At 44.9% G+C, this 21,881-nt stretch overlaps 1 protein-coding gene across 1 annotated transcript; it reads left to right on the top strand.

The window, feature by feature from the left end:
* Positions 1-4,353: 4,353 nt before the first annotated feature.
* LOC106563684 (ras-related protein Rab-39B) lies at positions 4,354-21,061 on the top strand. Its single transcript, XM_014129482.3, has 3 exons — positions 4,354-4,695; positions 5,450-5,676; positions 15,266-21,061. Exons 2-3 carry the CDS (start codon positions 5,462-5,464, stop codon positions 15,690-15,692), a joined length of 642 nt encoding a protein of 213 aa, XP_013984957.1. The 5' UTR covers positions 4,354-4,695; positions 5,450-5,461; the 3' UTR covers positions 15,693-21,061.
* The last annotated feature ends 820 nt before the right edge of the window (positions 21,062-21,881 follow it).

The following is a 21,881-nucleotide window of genomic DNA, read 5'->3' as shown; positions in this document are numbered from 1 at the left end:
TGATCAGTCCCTACACCCAAAGAAGGGCACTGCGTTCATCCACCTCTGGCCTGCTCGGCTCCCTACCTCTGCGGAAGCACAGTTCCCGCTCAGCCCAGTCAAAACTGTTCGCTGCTCTGGCACCCCAATGGTGGAACAAGCTCCCTCACGACGCCAGGACAGCGGAGTCAATCACCACCTTCCGGAGACACCTGAAACCCCACCTCTTTAAGGAATACCTGGGATATGATTAAGTAATCCTTCTACCCCCCCCCCCCCAAAAAAAAATATATAGATGTACTATTGTAAAGTGGTTGTTCCACTGGATATCATAAGGTGAATGCACCAATTTGTAAGTCGCTCTGGATAAGAGCGTCTGCTAAATGACATAAATGTAAATGTAAATGTAATGTAGTGACCAAAAAAGTGTTAAACCCTTTGCCTTGATGACAGCTTCTCTCAACCAGCTTCATGAGGTAGTCACCTGGAAGGCATTTCAATTAACAGGTGTGCCTTGTTAAAAGCTAATTTGTGGAATTCCTTAGCTTCTTAACGCGTTTGAGCAAATCAGTTGTGCTGTGACAAGGTAATAGCCCAGTTGCTTTTGCAACTCTTCAACATTGTTCACACTGGATGGTTTTTGGGTACATTTTGGATATGTCACATTGTTTTTCTTATATAGAAGATAGCCTTATTTGGTAAAAGTCCATATTATGGCAAGAACAGCTCAAATAAGCAAAGAGAAACAACAGTCCATCATTACTTTAAGACATGAAGGTTAGTCAATGCGGAATATTTCAAGAACTTTGAACGTTTCTTCAAGTGCAGTCGCAAAAACCACCAAGCACTATGATGAAACTGGCTCTCACGAGGACCTCCACAGGAAAGAAGACCCAGAGTTACCTCTGCTGCAGAGGATAAGTTCATTAGTGTTAACTGCACCTCAGATTACAGCCCAAATAAATGCTTCACTGAGTTCAAGTAACAGACACATCTCAACATCAACTGTTCAGACGAGGCTGCGTGAATCAGGCCAAGGTCAAATTGCTGCAAAGAAACCACTACTTAAGGACACCAATAAGAAGAAGAGACTTGCTTGGGCCAAGAAACACAAGCAATGAACATTAGACCGGTGGAAATCTGCCCTTTGGTCTGATGAGTCCAAATTGGAGATTTTTGGTTCCAACCGCTGTGTCTTTGTGAGATGCAGAGTAGGTAAACAGATAATCCTCCGCATGTGTGGTTCCCACCGTGAAACATGGAGGAGGTGTGATGGTATGGGGGTGCTTTGCTGGTGACACTGTCTGTGATTTATTTAGAATTCAAGGCACACTTAACCAGCATGGCTACCACAGCATTCTGCAGTGATACACCATCCCATCTGGTTTGCTCTTTTTCAACAGGACAATTACCCAAAACACACCTCCAGGCTGTGTAAGGGCTATTTGACCAAGGAGAGTGCTGCATCAGATGACCTGGCTTCCGCAATCACCCAACCTCAACCCAATTGAGATGGTTTGGGATGAGTTGAACCGCAGAGTGAAGGAAAAGCAGCCAACAAGTGCTCAGCATATGTGGGAACTCCTTCAAGACTGTTGGAAAAGCATTCCTCATGAAGCTGGTTGAGAAAATGCCAAGAGTGTTCAAAGCTGTCATCAAGGCAAAGGGTGGCTACTTTGAAGAATTTGTTTAGCACTTTTTTGGTTACTACATTACTCCAAATATGTTATTTCATAGTTTTGATGTCTTCACTATTATTCTACAATGTAGAAAATAGTACAAATAAAGAATGAATAGGTGTGTCTTTGAATGAGTAGGTGTGTCCAAACTTTTGACTGGTACTGGATCTGGATATACACTGCTCAAAAAATAAAGGGAACACTTAAACAACACAATGTAACTCCAAGTCAATCACACTTCTGTGAAATCAAACTGTCCACTTAGGAAGCAACACTGATTGACAATAAATTTCACATGCTGTTGTGCAAATGGAATAGACAACAGGTGGAAATTATAGGCAATTAGCAAGACACCCCCAATAAAGGAGTGGTTCTGCAGGTGGTGACCACAGACCACTTCTCAGTTCCTATGCTTCCTGGCTGATGTTTTGGTCACTTTTGAATGCTGGCGGTGCTTTCACTCTAGTGGTAGCATGAGACGGAGTCTACAACCCACACAAGTGGCTCAGGTAGTGCAGCTCATCCAGGATGGCACATCAATGCGAGCTGTGGCAAGAAGGTTTGCTGTGTCTGTCAGCGTAGTGTCCAGAGCATGGAGGCGCTACCAGGAGACAGGCCAGTACATCAGGAGACGTGGAGGAGGCCGTAGGAGGGCAACAACCCAGCAGCAGGACCGCTACCTCCGCCTTTGTGCAAGGACGAGCAGGAGGAGCACTGCCAGAGCCCTGGAAAATGACCTCCAGCAGGCCACAAATGTGCATGTGTCTGCTCAAACGGTCAGAAACAGACCCCATGAGGGTGGTATGAGGGCCCGACGTCCACAGGTGGGCGTTGTGCTTACAGCCCAACACCGTGCAGGACGTTTGGCATTTGCCAGAGAACACCAAGATTGGCAAATTCGCCACTGGCGCCCTGTGCTCTTCACAGATGAAAGCAGGTTCACACTAAGCAAATGTGAAAGACGTGACAGAGTCTGGAGATGCCGTGGAGAACGTTCTGCTGCCTGCAACATACTCCAGCATGACCGGTTTGGCGGTAGGTCAGTCATGGTGTGGGGTGGCATTTCTTTGGGGGGCCGCACAGCCCTCCATGTGCTCGCCAGAGGTAGCCTGACTGCCATTAGGTACCGACATGAGATCCTCAGACCCCTTGTGAGACCATATGCTGGTGCGGTTGGCCCTGGGTTCCTCCTAATGCAAGACAATGCTAGACCTCATGTGGCTGGAGTGTGTCAGCAGTTCCTGCAAGAGGAAGGCATTGATGCTATGCACTGGCCTGCCCGTTCCCCAGACCTGAATCCAATTGAGCACATCTGGGACATCATGTCTCGCTCCATCCACCAACGCCACGTTGCACCACAGACTGTCCAGGAGATGGCCGATGCTTTAGTCCAGGTCTGGGAGGAGATCCCTCAGGAGACCATTTGCCACCTCATCAGGAGCATGCCCAGGCGTTGTAGGGAGGTCATACAGGCACGTGGAGGCCACACACACTACTGAGCCTCATTTTGACTTGTTTTAAGGACATTACATCAAAGTTGGATCAGCCTGTAGTGTGGTTTTCCACTTTAATTTTGAGTGTGACTCCAAATCCAGACCTCCATGGGTTGATAAATTGGATTTCCATTTATTATTTTTGTGTGATTTTGTTGTCAGCACATTCAACTATGTAAAGAAAAAAGTATTTAATAAGATGATTTAATTCATTCAGATCTAGGATGTGTTATTTTAGTGTTCCCTTTATTTTTTGAGCAGTGTATATATATTTGTTATAGGTCTACTCGGTAGCTCTGCAACACCTCCACAATGAGTTTCTGGCCCTCCAGTCACCTCGAGACCAGTGTGCTTGCTACCCGATGTCATAATAAACGGGGGGGGGGGGGGGGGTTTACTGCCAAGCCACACTCATTCTCTTATATCCTGCAGCCTACTGTAGGCCTAACTCAGAGCATGATTCACACCCTAGATATTTTGATCGTTCAGGTGGTTACACAGTGTAACCTCTGCTTCAAACTCACACTCTCAAACACGTAGATCCCCTGAACGCAGCTCACTCTCCAGATTCCAATCACCTGAATTCTAATCACCTGTTCACACACCTGTATGTCATTATTACACACTATTTAGTTCAGTTCCCTGCACCCATCTTTGTGAGGTATTGTTTGTGACACACTTCTATTTGGAGTGCTGGGTTTCCCCTGTAATTTAATCCTCCAGTGTATGATAGTTTTGGCCTGCCTCACTAACAATGCCTTTTACCTATTCCCTGCATGTACTTTAGCCTATCGGATAACCTGTTATCAACCTATTGCCTGATCTCCCAGATGACGTTACTAGCCTTTTCCCTGCTTGTACTGTTGCCTTTTTGGACCCCCTGTGTATGACCTTCTGCCTGCCCCTCACCCAGCTACCTGCCTCCTCCTGTGGTCCTTTACCAATAAACACCTGCTGCACCCTGTGCTTGAAACCAGCTCTCCGTCTCCCCTCGTGTTCATTACACACAGTTGTCATTGTTTTTTCTCCCACAAAGACAATCCCTTTATGTCAGGTATGATAACCCGAATCTGATCTTCTTTATAGGACTCCATTTAAATGCCCATTTGTAGCACCCAATGTAGTGCCCTCTGAGGCATAGAGATATTACTGCGTTGATGTCTGGGTTCTTACGGTAATGGTGCTGATGAGGAATGAGTAATGCTATGTGATGCTGTTGTTACTGCCATTTCATCAGCGGATTTTCACAAACATCTCCATCTTTAAACATGAAATTGCCATGAAATTAACCCGTCGACAAGTTGTAAGGACGGCCATTAGCCAATTTTACATCAAACTCGCCATCACAATAACAGTTCCCTGTGTAGAATAAAATAATACAAAAGGATACTAGGACAAGGCCTATTTGCGTATCACTGCTTGGGGTAAAACAGTGTTTGACTAGGCCTGCTGGGATCACTGTTTCAGAGAGCATCTTCGATATACGAGATTTCTCAAGATCATGGGGTTTGCGATTTCCAGCCGTTGATCGCTCATCTAACAAGGTAATTAATAGCACGCAACTTATTACACGACCATGTTCTAAAATGTATTATGGATTAATATAACATTGCCAAATTAAATACCGTTGTAAGTCGATTTTAGATTAAGACTATTGTCTACGAAGAGCAGAAAGAAGATAAGTTAAATGCGTTTTAAATGTTATAAGACTCGTTCAGATTTATGTAGCTTTTGGCAATGGTGAAATTAGTATTCAATACGTAGCCTATTGTTTGTCCATAAAAATGTGCATAACTGCCCTTTTAATTGTGTTTTTAAGAAAAACGGTTTTTATGTCAACACATATTATTGCACTTGATCGGCTTTGCTATGCAACAACTGTGTATCCACATGTGAGCTGAATAGGCGAGTGTTATTTTTTAAGAGCTGTCTGTGTATTCACCAGGAAAGAGGAGAGGCACTTCCCTCATAATTATAATGCAGATAACAGTTTTTCAAGAAAAAGCAAATCAACCGTGCGCTGTGGGCTTTTAAAGCAGGGCAAACAATCAAGTCGGTTTTCGATATTTTGCGCGGTTTTGCGCACACATCCTCACTAATAGGTTTAAAAAATATAGGCTGGCCTACCACACAGGACTACATTTGTAAAAAAAAAAATAGCCCGATAAGGATATCACTGATAGTGGATTGGATAGCCTACCCTTGGGGTCAAAACAAGTGTTAAGTTATTTGATTAGCTGTAGACGGGCCATGCGCATGATTTACTAATCGTCAAATATATTATTTTTTCCCCCATAGATTCTATGAGAGATGGAAGCGATATGGCTGTACCAGTTTCGACTCATCGTCATTGGGGACTCGACAGTAGGAAAGTCGTGCCTGATCCGGCGATTCACAGAGGGACGCTTTGCGCATGTGTCCGACCCCACAGTCGGTGTAGACTTCTTCTCGCGCCTAGTGGAGATAGAGCCAGGAAAACGCATTAAACTTCAAATCTGGGACACAGCCGGACAAGAGCGATTCAGGTGACACTTTTTCGATTTAAAAAATAAAATCTTCCATTGTAAAGACCACATAACTTGTGTGAAATAAATTACACGTTTTCTTTTATAGTCACCTGTAATTATTATTACACTACCAGTCAAAAGTTTTAGAACACCTACTCATTCAAGGGTTTTTCTTTATTTTTACTATTTTCTACATTAACGCTTTTCCAACAGTCTTGAAGGACTTCCCACATATGCTGAGCACTTGTTGGCTACTTTTCCTTCACTCTGCGGTTCAACTCATCCCAAACCATCTCAATTTGGTTGAAGTCGGGGGATTGTGGAGGCCAGGTCATCTGATGCAGCAATCCAACACTCTCCTTCTTGGTCAAATAACCCTTACACAGCCTAGAGGTGTGTTGGGTCATTGTCCTGTTGAAAAACAAATGATAGTCCTACTAAGCCCAAAACCAGATGGGATGGCGTATCGCTGCAGAATGCTGTGGTAGCCATGCTGGTTAAATGTGCAATTTGACCATGAAGGCCTGATTCACACAGTCTCCTCTGAACAGTTGATGTTGAGGTGTGTCTGTTACTTGAACTCTGTGAAACATTTATTTGGGCTGCAATTTCTGAGGCTGGTAACTAATGAACCTATTCTCTGCAGCAGAGAGAACTCTGGGTCTTCCATTCCTGTGGCGGTCCTCATGAGATCCAGTTTCATCATAGCGCTTGATGGTTTTTGCAACTGCACTTGAAGAAACTTGAAAAGTTCTTGAAATGTTCCGTATTGACTGACCTTCATGTCTTAAAGTAATGATGGACTGTCGTTTCTCTTTGCTTATTTGAGCTGTTCTTGCCATAATATGGACTTGGTCTTTTACCAAATAGGGCTTTCTTCTGTATACCCCCACCCACCTTGTCACAACACAACTGATTTGCTCAAACGCGTTAAGGATGAAATAAATTACACCAATTCACTTTTAAGAAGGCACACCTGTTATTGAAATACATTCCAAGTGACTACCTCATGAAGCTGGTTGAGCGAATGCCAAGAGTGTGCAAAGCTGTCAAGGCAAAGGGTGGCTATTTGAAGAATCTCAAACAGAAAATATATTCTGATTTGTTTAACACTTTTTTTGGTTGCTACATGATTCCATATGTTATTTCATAGTTTTGATGTCTTCAAGATTATTCTTGTCACGCCCTGATCTGCTTCGCCTGTCCTTGTGCTTGTCTCCACCCCCCTCCAGGTGTCGCCTGTCTTCCCAATTATCCCGTGTATTTATACCTGTGTTCTCTGTTTGTTGCCAGTTCGTCTTGTTCATTCAAGCTTACCAGTGTTTTTCCTGTCAGCGCCTATCGCTTCCCAGCCTCTCTTTGCTAGTCCTCCCGGTTTTGACATTTGCCTGTCCTGACCCTGTATCAGCCCGCCTGACCTCTCTACCTGAGCCTGCCTGCCGTCCTGTACCTTTGTTCCACCTCTGGATTACTGAACCCTGCTTGTCCCTGACCCTGAGTCCGCCTGCCGTCGTGTACCTTTGCCTTACCCAGGATTTTCGACCCCTGCCTGCCTTGACCTGTCTTTGCCTGCCCCTGTTGTTACATTAAATAGTGTTACTTTGACAGTCTGCATCTGGGTCTTACCTTGCTTCCTGATAATTCTAAAATGTAGAAAATAGTAAAAATAAAGAAAAACCCTTGAATGAGTAAGTGTTGAAAAACTTTTGACTGGTAGTGTATAACAATATATCATTTTATCTATAATTTGTCTCATCACACTATTTTGCAAAGGTCTACAGTAGCCTCAACAGCACTCTGTAGGGTAGCACCATGGTGTAGCTGGAGGACAGCTAGCTTCCGTCCTCCTCTGGGTACATTGACTTCAATCCAAATTCAAGGAGGCTCATGTTTCTCACCCCCTTCCATAGACTTACACAGTAATTATGACAACTTTTGGAGGACATCCTCCAGCCTATCAAAACTCTTGCAGCATGAACTGACAGGTTGTCCACCCAATCAAAGGATCAAATAATGAATCTAGTACTGAAAGCATAAGCTACAGCTAGCTAGCACTGCAGTGTATAACATGTGGTGAGTAGTTGACTCAAAGAGAGGGAAAGACAATAGTTGAACAGTTTTTAACTAATTCATTTCTTACAAAATGAAAAAGCAATAGAGAAATAGAGTGAGAGAGTCATTTTTTCACTTTCAGTTTCTATCACGTTTCAGGAAAACCCAGATGCAGACAGTGTCGAAGGAACAAACGTTTATTTCTAATACAGGGGCAGGCAAATGACAGTTCAAAGGCAGGCAGGGGTCAATTATCCAGAGAGGGTGCAAAGGGTCCAGAACAGCAGGCAGTCTCAGGGTCAGGGCAGGCAGGGGTCAATAATCCAGTGAGGTGGGGCAAGATACAGAAGGGCAGGAAACAGGAGACAAGGGGCTGTGAGACATGGATTTAACTCTGGACACATGAAAGGGGGGATGTATAAGGAGGGTACGGGGCTACAGAAGACGAACAGCAGAGGGGCTAATCACCTTGGCGATGGGAAAAGGGACGATAAACCGGGGGGGAGTTTGCGGGATTCCACTCGGAGGGGCAGATCCTGGGTGGACAGCCATACCTTCTGCACGAGATGATACCGTGGAGCCGGGGTCCGGTGGTGATTCGCTTGTCGTCAATACCTGGAGGTGGTCTTAAGGAAGGACCGACCGGGCTCTCCTTCAGGTACGACGACAAACATCTTGGCCGAAGGTATGCTGACCCCTTCTTTCTGCTCAGGGAAGAGCGGGGGCTGATACCCCAGGGAACACTCGAAAAGTGATAGGCCCGTGGCAGAGCAGGGAAGGGTGTTGCAGGTGTATTCGACCCACACAAGCTGCTGGCTCCAGGTGGTGGGGTTGGCGGAGACCAGGCAGCGCAGAGTCGTCTCAAGGTCTTGGTTGGCTCGCGCTGACTGGCCGTTGGACTGGGAGTGGAACCCGGAGGACAGGCTGGCCGATGACCCAATGAGGGTGCAGAACGCCTTCCAGGACGAGAACTGAGGACCCCGGTCAGAGACCATGTCAACTGGCAGTCCATTGATCCGGAAGACTTGCTGCACCATGAGCTGGGCCATCTCTTTGGTAGAGGGTAGCTTGGGGAGAGGAATGAAGTGGGCGGCTTTGGAAAACCGATCACGGTCAGGATGGCGGTGTTGTCATCAGATGGGGGGAGACCCGTGACAAAGTCCAGGGAGATGTGAGACCAGGGACGGTGAGGGACAGGCAGAGTTTGGAGGAGACCAACCGGAGCTTGCCGAGGAGTCTTGTTCTGCGCACAGACCGTGCATGCGGTGAAGAATGTGAGATGTCAGGAACCATGGTAGGCCACCTAAAGCGTTGTCTCACAAAAGCCAGGGTCCGACGGGAGCCCGGGTGGTAGGCAAGCATCGCGTCAGGCACAAACATCCGGTTATCTGGACCCCCCCCCCTCAGGGTTCGGCTGGGAACACTATGCCTCCCGAACCTGCTTCTCTAACCAGCTGAGTGCCGTCGCCAGGCACGAGGTGGGAAGGATGGTCTCAGGTTCCGGGGTAGTAGTCGTGGGACTATAGCGACGTGACAGCACAGCCGGTAGGAGAGGGAGAAGTTGAACCGGGTGAACAGTAGGTCCCACCTAACCTGCCTGGAATTGAGGCGCTTGTCGGTGTGGAGATATTCCATGTTCTTGTGTTCGGTCCACACAATGAATGGATGTTCCAACGCCATCTTCACCGCGAGAAGCTCACGATTCCCCACATCGTAGTTCCTCTCCATGCCGTTGAGGCGGTCAGAGAATAAGGCGCAGGGATGTAACCTGAGGTCCAGGGCAGACCCCTGGGACAGGACAGCCCCCACTCCGACATCCAAAACATCGGCCTCCACCACGAACTGGCGGGACGGGTCAGGATGAACCAAGATGGGAGCTGTGGTGATGCGGTGTTTAAGATCCCGGAACGCCCGGTCAGCAGCTGGGGACCAAGTGAACAGAACCTTGGGAGAGGTGAGTGTAGACGGGGGGAAGCCAGGATGCTGTAGCCCCGGATAAAGCGACGATAAAAGTTGGTGAATCCCAGGAAACGCTGCAACTGTACTCTGGACGTAGGTTGGGGCCAATCCACCACCGCTCACACCTTCCCGGGACCCATCTGTTTCACTTACTTAGCTAGTAATGCAGCTAACTAGTTTAGCCTACTGAATCACTCTGCTCAAACAGAGGGATGCTATGTTAGCTAGCTGGCTATAACTTTTCAACACAACCCTGAAACTCTTCCAAGTCAAAGTAAGCTTTTGGTATTACTCATTTATTGCCACCGGGGCCCGCCGTGTAACTGCTAGCTGACTGTACACTAACGTTACTGCATGACTGTAGCGGGTTTACTAACGCATTAGTTCTATTAGCTATGCTGACTAGGACATTACTTTAGCTAATATGGTGACAACGATGTAGGCTGTTTATAGAGGTTTGTCTTGGAAAGGGTTTTTCACCTGGTCACATACAGCTGATTTGTTGTGCATTGAAGTCCACAAGCGACAATGTGGCTGTTATGAGTGAACTCTGATCAGGGGTGTATTCATACTGCCGATTCTGTTGAAAAACATTTCTTAAACAGAAGCAAATGGAATAAAACGGGTATAAACATACCTGTATTTGTCCAATAGAAACTACCATTTGCAACTGGTGGACTAATGATTACACCCTATATCAGCTAGATGCAGGCAAGAGTGTGCACGGCGGTATTGAATGTCACTCGCCTCAAATTTGTCTCTCAACCTGTGTGCACCTACATTGTAAACTTTCATTCATAGGCTAGGTTGTAGGAACCTCATGATGGGTAAAGGGAAAATTTGAGTATCATGTTGTAGCCTAAACCTATCGCTGTTATATTGACTGGGTGAATGGAATATGAATGAGAGTGAGAGTAATCCAATATGCTGTAATAGAAATAAGGCCATGCACATGAATTCTTAAAAAAAAAAAAAAATCAAAAAGCACTGATCTCCACTGTTCTCCATGTCACATCCTCTGTTTAAACAGCACTGATCTCCACTGTTCTCCATGTCACATCCTCTGTTTAAACAGCGCTGACCTCCACTGTTCTCCATGTCACATCCTCTGTTTAAACAGCGCTGACCTCCACTGTTCTCCATGTCACATCCTCTGTTTAAACAGCGCTGACCTCCACTGTTCTCCATGTCACATCCTCTGTTTAAACAGCACTGATCTCCACTGTTCTCCATGTCACATCCTCTGTTTAAACAGCACTGATCTCCACTGTTCTCCATGTCACATCCTCTGTTTAAACAGCGCTGACCTCCACTGTTCTCCATGTCACATCCTCTGTTTAAACAGCGCTGACCTCCACTGTTCTCCATGTCACATCCTCTGTTTAAACAGCGCTGACCTCCACTGTTCTCCATGTCACATCCTCTGTTTAAACAGCACTGATCTCCACTGTTCTCCATGTCACATCCTCTGTTTAAACAGCGCTGACCTCCACTGTTCTCCATGTCACATCCTCTGTTTAAACAGCGCTGACCTCCACTGTTCTCCATGTCACATCCTCTGTTTAAACAGCGCTGATCTCCACTGTTCTCCATGTCACATCCTCTGTTTAAACAGCGCTGACCTCCACTGTTCTCCATGTCACATCCTCTGTTTAAACAGCGCTGACCTCCACTGTTCTCCATGTCACATCCTCTGTTTAAACAGCACTGATCTCCACTGTTCTCCATGTCACATCCTCTGTTTAAACAGCGCTGACCTCCACTGTTCTCCATGTCACATCCTCTGTTTAAACAGCACTGATCTCCACTGTTCTCCATGTCACATCCTCTGTTTAAACAGCGCTGACCTCCACTGTTCTCCATGTCACATCCTCTGTTTAAACAGCACTGATCTCCACTGTTCTCCATGTCACATCCTCTGTTTAAACAGCGCTGACCTCCACTGTTCTCCATGTCACATCCTCTGTTTAAACAGCGCTGACCTCCACTGTTCTCCATGTCACATCCTCTGTTTAAACAGCGCTGACCTCCACTGTTCTCCATGTCACATCCTCTGTTTAAACAGCACTGATCTCCACTGTTCTCCATGTCACATCCTCTGTTTAAACAGCGCTGACCTCCACTGTTCTCCATGTCACATCCTCTGTTTAAACAGCGCTGACCTCCACTGTTCTCCATGTCACATCCTCTGTTTAAACAGCGCTGACCTCCACTGTTCTCCATGTCACATCCTCTGTTTAAACAGCGCTGACCTCCACTGTTCTCCATGTCACATCCTCTGTTTAAACAGCGCTGACCTCCACTGTTCTCCATGTCACATCCTCTGTTTAAACAGCGCTGACCTCCACTGTTCTCCATGTCACATCCTCTGTTTAAACAGCGCTGATCTCCACTGTTCTCCATGTCACATCCTCTGTTTAAACAGCGCTGACCTCCACTGTTCTCCATGTCACATCCTCTGTTTAAACAGCGCTGACCTCCACTGTTCTCCATGTCACATCCTCTGTTTAAACAGCACTGATCTCCACTGTTCTCCATGTCACATCCTCTGTTTAAACAGCACTGACCTCCACTGTTCTCCATGTCACATCCTCTGTTTAAACAGCGCTGATCTCCACTGTTCTCCATGTCACATCCTCTGTTTAAACAGCACTGACCTCCACTGTTCTCCACTGTTCTCCATGTCACATCCTCTGTTTAAACAGCACTGACCTCCACTGTTCTCCACTGTTCTCCCTGTCACATCCTCTGTTTAAACAGCACTGACCTCCACTGTTCTCCATGTCACATCCTCTGTTTAAACAGCCCTGACCTCCACTGTTCTCCACTATTCTCCATGTCACATCCTCTGTTTAAACAGCACTGACCTCCACTGTTCTCCACTATTCTCCATGTCACATCCTCTGTTTAAACAGCACTGACCTCCACTGTTCTCCATGTCACATCCTCTGTTTAAACTGCACTGACCGCCACACTTATATACTGAACCAAAATATAAACGCAACATGCAACAATTTCAAAGATTTTATTGAGTCACGGTTCATATGAGGAAATCGGTCAATTGAAATAAATTCATTAGGCCCTAATGTGTGGATTTCACATGACTGGGAGTACAGATATGTATTTGTTGGTTACAGATACCTTAAAAAAAATGGGCCACACAATGGGCCTCAGGACCTCGTCACTGTATCTCTGTGCATTCAAATCGCCATTGATAAAATGCAATTGTGTTTGTTGTCCGTAGCTTATGCCTGCCCATACCATAACCCCACCGCCACCATGGGGCACTCTGTTCACAATGTTGACATCAGCAAAACGCTCACCCACATGACGCCATACACATGGTCTGCGGTTGTGAGACTGGTTGGAAGAACAGCCAAATTCTCTAAAACAATGTTGGTTGCAACTTATGTTAGAGAAATGAACATTAAATTCTCTGGCAACATCTCTGGTGGAAATTCCTGCAGACAGCATGCCAACTGCACGCTCCCTCAAAACTTGAGACATCTGTGGCACTGTGTTGTGTGACAAAACTGCCCATTTTAGAGTGGCCTTTTATTGTCCCCAGCACAATGTGTAATGATCATGCTGTTTAATCAGCTTCTTGATTTGCTACACCTGTCAGGTGGATGGATTATCTTGGCAAAGGAGAAATGCTCACTAACAGGGATGTAAACAAACTTGTGCACCAAATTTGAGATAAATAAGCTTTTTGTGAGTATGGAACATTTCTGGGATCTTGTATTTCAGCTCATGAAACATGGGACCAAGACTTTACATTGTCGTGTCTTTGGCATCATTAATTCTCTGTAATTATAATTACGTGATTAAACTAATCATGTAAATGTAATTAACCAGGAAGTCGGGGCAACAGGGAAATCTTCAGATTACAAAGTTATAATTTTTCTAATATAACTCTTCAGATATTTTAATATCTGATCAATTAGTCTTCTTATTAATGAATTATTATTTACCTCACGTCAGTCTCATTCCAAATGTCATAAATTGTTGGTCATCTGCACGAACCCAGCCTTTACTATAAATCGTCCATACACCAATTGGCTTAATCATTTATTTACTAACTAACTAAATAATCACAGAAATGCATAAACAATCAAAACAGTAGATATTGGTTACTAACACAGGATAGGGGAGGTTCCCTAGTGGGCTAAGGCGATGTGACGGCTTGGTGGACAAAGGGAAGTGGGTGTGGACTGAGAAGGGCTGCCGACTATTAATTAGTATCTAAGATTTGCTCTTATTCTGTCGGGATAGATAGTCTCAGATTTTAACCATTTCCAGCCGTGTAGCCAATGTTCCATGTGGTATGGTTAGGAATTCAACCACTACAATCACAGCTCATGCTGTGGGTTTGCTCAGTCTAAACTATTCACAATCACATCTCATGCTGTGGGTTTGCTCAGTCTAAACTATTCGCAATCACAGCTCATGCTGTGGGTTTGCTCAGTCTAAACTATTCACAATCACAGCTCACGCTGTGGGTTTGCTCAGTCTAAACTATTCACAATCACAGCACACGCTGTGGGTTTGTTCAGTCTAAACTATTCGCAATCACAGCTCACGCTGTGGGTTTGCTCAGTCTAAACTATTCACAATCACAGCTCACGCTGTGGGTTTGCTCAGTCTAAACTATTCACAATCACAGCTCACGCTGTGGGTTTTCTCAGTCTAAACTATTCACAATCACAGCTCACGCTGTGGGTTTGCTCAGTCTAAACTATTCGCAATCACAGCTCACGCTGTGGGTTTTCTCAGTCTAAACTATTCACAATCACAGCTCACGCTGTGGGTTTGCTCAGTCTAAACTATTCACAATCACAGCTCACGCTGTGGGTTTGCTCAGTCTAAACTATTCACAATCACAGCTCACGCTGTGGGTTTGCTCAATCTTGGTACTCAAACCTGTGCCACCTCAGCTGACACAGAGGTATGCGTGGTCTGAAGAGGATTTCCTCAGGAGGGGGTTTTATTCATAACAGTAGAAAAGGAGGTTCTATGACGCCTGATCATGTCTATGCTCACGGGGGCGGGCCAATGACTTAGTTCAACTTTAAAGGGGATTACAATTCTCTCACATTAAAGGTTTAACATCACATTACATCATTTCACAAATAGTTTCATCTTTACTCATTCATTCTATACAATAATTTGATGCAAACCTCATAACGGAGGCACCTGTATAAACAGAGTTAGGGTAATGTGGCTGTATTGTCTTTCATGAGGTTACAAACATGAAACAAAACGGACCGGATCGTAGCTGGCTTCTCCACCGACCGTTTACACATTCTCCAAAACATGGATATTGTTCCAGTCTCAAATTCTGTATTGTAGTAGAATTTAGCAGGAGTTCCTTTGTTCTACTGTGGAAGTCTCTCTCTCCATACTGCATGAAAAGGGGGAGCGAGTCTCCGCCAGGAATTTATGACCTGAGATAACAGAACAGTAGGAGAGAGTGAGAAGCCACGATCTATACACAGAAAGGGCCACGTCATGACAACATGTTATATTTTTCAGTGTATTTACCATTTATCTAAATGCTGTCCCTCTTCTTTGCTTATCCTCTCACCCGCTCTAGGTCTATTACCAGGGCGTATTACCGTAACTCTGTTGGGGGGCTGCTGCTGTTCGACATCACCAACCGTCGCTCCTTCCAGAATGTGCATGAGTGGCTGGAGGAGGCCCGGAGTCACGTCCAGCCTCACAGCATCGTCTTTCTGTTGGTGGGCCACAAGTGCGACCTGGAGCCCCAGAGGCAGGTGAGCCAGCAAGAGGCTGAGAAGCTGGCAGGTACCTATGGTATGCGCTACGTGGAGACATCGGCTCGCGACGCCATCAACGTGGAAAAGGCCTTCACTGAGCTAACGCGGGACATCTTCGAGCTCGTGAAGAGCGGTGACATCAACATCCAGGAGGGCTGGGAGGGGGTGAAGAGTGGCTTGGTGCCCAACGTGGTGCACTCCTCAGAAGAGGTCACCAAGAGCGGCCGCCGGTGCCTCTGCTGATTAGCCTGTCTGTCTCATTGGCTTCACTCCTCACAGCCCATGCAGTCCTGTAACATTAGGTCCCACTAGCTCCCAATCTTGTCACATTATAGTTCTCTCTCACTCCCATTCTGACTACTGGAAGGCCATTTCTGCTCTAGTCTACCACTGAATAAAACATGAATACAGCTACTTTCCACAGTAACCTTCCTGGCGTCTGTCTTACCTGTTACAGGCACTCGAAAGACAAGAAATTGCCTGTTTTATGATTTCATTGTCCTCCCTGTATTTATGCTTCATCTTGTGCCCCACAGAAGGAACACACCTCAAACTTTACACATCTGTTCTGTGTTCTGGAGTCTGGAGAGCTCACACAACTTTCAGGGGGGGGGGGTGTTCAATACAAGGGAAACACCAAATCTATCACAGCTCATTCCACCTTGTCTATGGAAAGAACCAGTACACTGAGGAAAGCCTGTGTTGTATTACTGGCTGTGTGCAATGCCTCCTCTGCTTTTGGTGCGAGACTGATGGCACCACCAGACACATGAACAACCAAGAACACTATAGTGTATTGCCATCATCCTTTTCATCACAGATGGAACCAAAGCTTGCGTGGACTGAATCAGTTCTACATGAGTATCAACAGGGAATTTCTACAGTTGAGTGTTGGGTAGGCTGCACTGTGAGATGCCTAACATCAGTGTTTTTCATTTGCCGTTTTCTTCATCGTTGCTCATATTAAATGCACAGTTGGGGACACAAGGTACTGTATAAGATATCACCTTTTTTAACTACCCTGGCCATCCACCATAATCGTTCCCATGAGAAAGAAGTTTTATCTACTCCATTGGCTTTAACAGTAAGCCCACCCCTTAAACATTGACATCTACACAACGATAGCACCTCCTGATGTTGTGAACACCAAGCTTTAAATGGGGTCAGCTGTTCTAGAGTAGTTTTTTCTTTAGTTTATTAATACCTTCATACTGTAGGGTCATATGCTTGTAGTTTTAACATGATCTTAAGCAACATTCTGCACGTGTCCAATATTTCTTCCCAGACTATTGGACTCTAACCGTTATCTAACCGTTATATCTTCCAACCACAACCTTTAGTACCTCTAAAAAAAATTTTTTTTCTCAATGCCAGTTTCCACCCTCCCCATTTAACATTTTGGGTTAGCTATGATCCCATTTTCTGCCAGGCCCAATGTCCATATACAACGTTAATGCAAGCAGACCATATCTGAGAGCAATTTAAAGAGCCTCCTAAGTTCAAAGTATCTATGCAGCAGGAAACTAACCATTTGCTCGAAAGGAAAGCTACAACATGTATTAATCGACCTGAATTTTACTCTCCAACAGGGTTGTTCAATACTGCACGTGTATAGTTGCATTTTATCCATTTGTAAATAGCCAGGGTGTTCTGGATGAATTCATTTATAGAACATGAAATGTCATAATGGTGTGATAGAAATGGGAAATTCCATGACTTTCAATATTTGTAGGAGATACAGTGCATTTGGCAAGTATTCAGACCCCTTGACTTTTCCACATTTTGTTACGTTTCAGCTTGTAGCGTCATACCCAAGAAGAATCAAGGCTGTAATCGCTGCCAAAGGTTCTTCAACAAAGTACTTAGTAAAGGGTCTGAATACCAGTTCTGGCACATCTACTCATTCAAGGGTTTTTCTTTATTTTTACTATTTTCTACATTGTAGAATAATAATGAAGACATCAAAACTATGAAATAACACATGGAATCATGTAGTAAACAAAAAAAGTGTTTTTAAAACAAACATAAATATGTTTTAGATTCTTCAAAGTAGCCACCCTTTGCCTTGATGTCAGCTTTGCACACTCTTGGCATTCTCTCAACCAGCTTCACCTGCTATGCTTTTCCAACAGTCTTGAAGAAGTTCCACATATGCTGAGCACTTGTTGGCTGCTTTTCCTTCACTCTGTGGTCCAACTCATCCCAAACCATCTCAATTTGGTTGAGGTCGGGTGATTGTTGAGGCCAGATTGTTGATGCTGCACTCCATCACTCTCCTTCTTGGTAAAATAGCCCTTACACAGCCTGGAGGTGTGTTGGGTCATTGTCCTGTTGAAAAACAAATGATAGTCCTACTAAGCCCAAAACCAGATGTTATGGTGTATTGCTGCAGAATGCTGTGGTAGCCATGCTGGTTAAGTGTGCCTTGAATTCTAAATAAATCACTGACAGTGTCACCAGCAGAGCACCAACACACCATCACACCTCCTCCTCCTCCATGCTTCACGGTGGGAACCACACATGCGGAGATAATCCATTCACCTACTCTGCATCAGACCAAAGGACAGATTTCCATCGGTCTAATGTCCATTGCTCGTGTTTCTTGACCCAAACAAGCCTCTTCTTCTTATTGGTGTCCTTTAGTAGTGGTTTCTTAGCAGCAATTCGACCATGAAGGCCTGATTCACGCAGTGTCCTCTGAACAGTTGATGTTGAGATGTGTCTGTTGAACTCTGTGAAGCATTTATATGGGCTGCTGTTTCTGAGGCTGGTAACTCTAATGAACTTATCCTCTGCAGCAGAAGTAACTCTGGGTCTTCCTATCCTGTGGCGGTCCTCATGAGAGCCAGTTTCATCATTGAGCTTGATGGTTTTTGCGGCTGCACTTGAAGAAACGTTCAATGTTCTTGAAATGTTCCGCATTGACTGACCTTCATGTCTTAAAGTAATGGACTGTCGTTTCTCTTTGCTTATTTGAGCTGTTCTTGCCATAATATGGACTTGGTCTTTTACCAAATAGGGCTATCTTCTGTATACCACCCCTACCTTGTCACAACTGATTGGCTCAAACACATTAAGGAAAGAATTTGCAAAATTTTCCAAAAACCTGTTTCTGCTTTGTCATTATGGGGTATTGTGTGTAGATTGATGAGGGAAAAAAACCTATTGAATCCATTTTAAAATAAGACTAACGTAACAACATGTAGAAAAAGTCAAGGGGTCTGAATACTTTCCGAATGCACTGTATCTTACAGCAACTGGAGTGTTGCTCTGTTCAGGATAATAAGATAGTTTGGTTTCCCCTTCTTTCACTGAAGTCACCCCCTCTGATGATGAAAGGAGAGAGATCCCTGGGGAAGTCCACAGCCTTTAGAGAGACATCCGTTACCTACATATTATACATGCGTATTGAGCCTCCATGTGCCAGACACATGTGAATACCCTCCCCACCACAGGTGGCTGGTGGCATCTTAATTGGGAAGGACGGGCTCATAGTCATGGCTGGAACGGAATAAATGGAATGGTATGGAACAAGTGAAACATGTTTTCCATATGGTTTATACCATTCCATTCATTTCATTTCAGCCATTATTATGAGCTGTCCTCCCCTCAGCAGCCTCCTGTACTCCCCACCTATGTCGTTGAATGGACTCTCCTGACTGTATTCTCTGCTAGGCCAGATACCAGATCAGCTGCTGAATTCACAGCAGTGGCGCTAAACCAACTTTGTTTTTCATTCTAAACCATTGAACGACTGTGATATAGGAATGTAGAGAGAACAATCTTTTCATATTTCATGTTCTCTGCTATAGCCCTGAGGCTCTGAGTGATGGTGCTTACCTGCACAATGTCATGCAGAGGTTTGAAATGGCTATGAATCATGTCTTGATAAATCTAGTCAGAGCTAAGATGTATTCCAATTAAATTGTGACTTGTAAATGTCATTTCTTTTTTTGAAACAAACGTAAAGCAGACCATGTTTCTTTAACAGTGTATAGGTTTGGAGTGCATAGCACAAGGGCAGGTTCCATGTCTCATATGCTTGTAAGGAATTAACATTTGATCTCAGCAAAGGCATGGTCAATATTCCAGTGCTCTATGATGCCCATCCAAAATACATGTGCTCAGTGTTAGCTGCCTTTGCATGCATACGCATACCCCAATTAATTAAAAAATATTCTCCAGCCTGGAAAAACACTGTTTATTCAACAAGCAGTTGAAAGAAATTGATATTCCAGAGGTTAAACTGGATGTACACTCTATATAAAAAGAAGTATGTAGACACCCCTTCAAATTAGTGGATTCGGCTATTTCAGCCACACCCGTTGCTGGCAGGTGTAGAAAATCCAGCACACAGCCATGCAATCTCCATAGACAAACATTGACAGGAAAATGGCCTTACTGAAAAGCTCAGTGACTTTCAACGTGGCACCGTCATAGGATGCCACCTTTCCAACAAGTCAGTTCCTCAAATTTCTGCCGTGCTAGAACTGCCCCGGTCAACTGTAAGTGCTGTTATTGTGAAGTGGAAACGTCTAGGAGCAACAACGGCTTAGCCCCGAAGTGGTAGGCCACACAAGCTCACAGAATGGAACTGCCGAGTGCTGAAGTGCGTTGCACATAAAAATTGTCTGTCCTCGGTTGCAACACTCACTACCGAGTTCCAAACTGCCTCTGGAAGCAACGTCAGCACAAGAACTGTTCGTCGGGAGCATCATCAAATGGTTTTCCATTGCCGAGGAGCCGCAGACAAGCCTAAGATCACCATGCGCAATGCCAAGTGTTGGCTGGAGTGGTGTAAAGCTCACCGCCATTGGACTCTGTAGCAGTGAAAATGCATTCTCTGGAGTGATGAATCACGCTTTACCATCTGGCAGTCCGACGGACAAATCTGGGTTTGGCGGATGCCAGGAGAACGCTACCTGCCCCAATGCATAGTGCCAACTGTAAAGTTTGATGGAGGAGGAATAATGGTCTGGGGCTGTTTTTCATGGTTTGGACCCCTTAGTTCCAGTGAAGGGAAATCTTAATGCTACAGCATACAATAACATTCTAGACGATTCTGTGCTTCCAACTTTGTGGCAACAGTTTGGGGAAGGCCCTTTCCTGTTTTAGCATGACAATGCCCCCGTGCACAAAGCGAGGTCCATACAGAAATGGATGGACCTCGCACATCATCGAGATTGATGTGGAAGAACTTGACTGGCCTGCACAGAGCCCTGACCTCAACCCCATCGAACACCTTCAGGATGAATTGGAACGCCGACTGCGAGCCAGGCCTAATCGCCCAACATCAGTGCCCGACCTCACTAATGCTCTTGTGGCTGAATGAAAGCAAGTCCCCGCAGCAATGTTCCAACATCTAGTGGAAAGCCTTCCCAGAAAAGTGGAGGCTGTTATAGCAGCAAAGGGGGGACCAACTCCATATTAATGCCCATGATTTTGAAATGAGATGGTCGACAAACTGGTGTCCACATACTTTTGGTCATGTAGTGTACACGCAGGTCAAAGCACTGGAAACTACATTCATGTAAAGTCAGTGATGTATCTATTTGTACTGCAAAGATACTATATACTCCCTATTAAATTGTGAACACTTGATGAGAAAATAACCAAAGATTTTTTTTATTAACTAAAGTTAGACCACAACCTGTCATTTCCAATGGAAGCAAATTAATCATAGTGGGCGGAACAAGCAAGGAGGTGGGCAGAGCCAAGCCACGTTCGGGCAAGTATTCGCATATTTCCGTTAGGAAACGCCTACTCTTTGAAGTGCACATGTGCAATAACTCAAACAGAAAACTGTATTGAGATCAAATGTTTAATCGATGAGAATATTAGCAGAAGGTTGGCCAAAATACATCTCACTCCATCTTCCCCCATTGCCGGCCACTGGGCTTCCTCTCATCACCATATTTGGTAGAGTGGAAACGCCAACCGGATGCTTCACATTTATACATGTGGTGAAATATTAGTCTCATTGTTCTATCTGTGAAACAACTGTTTGAAGTCTCCATTAGTACAATGCCATATACAAACACAAGAGGGCAGCACACACTAAATAATTGACCTTGAGAATGGTTACAAGGCACACAATTAAATGTTTTATTTAACCTTTATTTAACTAGGCAAGTCAGTTAAGAACAAATTCTTATTTAAAAGTTCAAGAACATTAAAGTTCAAATATAGGGTGGCCAAATCATATGGGATTCTATTATGAACTTAGAAACAATTCCTATTGATTGTGTATAATGTCACGTTAACTCAACAATGGCCATCCACACAGCAAAACGGCACCACGTAGCCAGGTCCAGCTGCATCATGAGGTAGATGTTAACAAAGACACTGAACAGAGGCAGCCAAGGCAGCAGGGGCACCTAGAGGGAAGAGGGACAGGTTAGTCATACTTTTACTGCATATCAAGCTGGATTA

The sequence above is a fragment of the Salmo salar genome, chromosome 11 (genome assembly GCF_965601325.2).
Source record: "Salmo salar chromosome 11, fSalSal1, whole genome shotgun sequence".
Taxonomy (NCBI): domain Eukaryota; kingdom Metazoa; phylum Chordata; class Actinopteri; order Salmoniformes; family Salmonidae; genus Salmo; species Salmo salar.
Note: the sequence above shows the minus strand (reverse complement) of the source record. Positions and strands in the feature narration are given on the sequence as shown.

Bases quoted from the DNA above. Each gene is read 5' to 3' on its own strand.
- LOC106563684 (XM_014129482.3), top strand. From the start codon at position 5,462: ATGGAAGCGATATGGCTGTACCAGTTTCGACTCATCGTCATTGGGGAC. The intron at 5,677-15,265 runs GTGACACTTTTT...CACCCGCTCTAG, and splicing joins GCCGGACAAGAGCGATTCAG to GTCTATTACCAGGGCGTATT.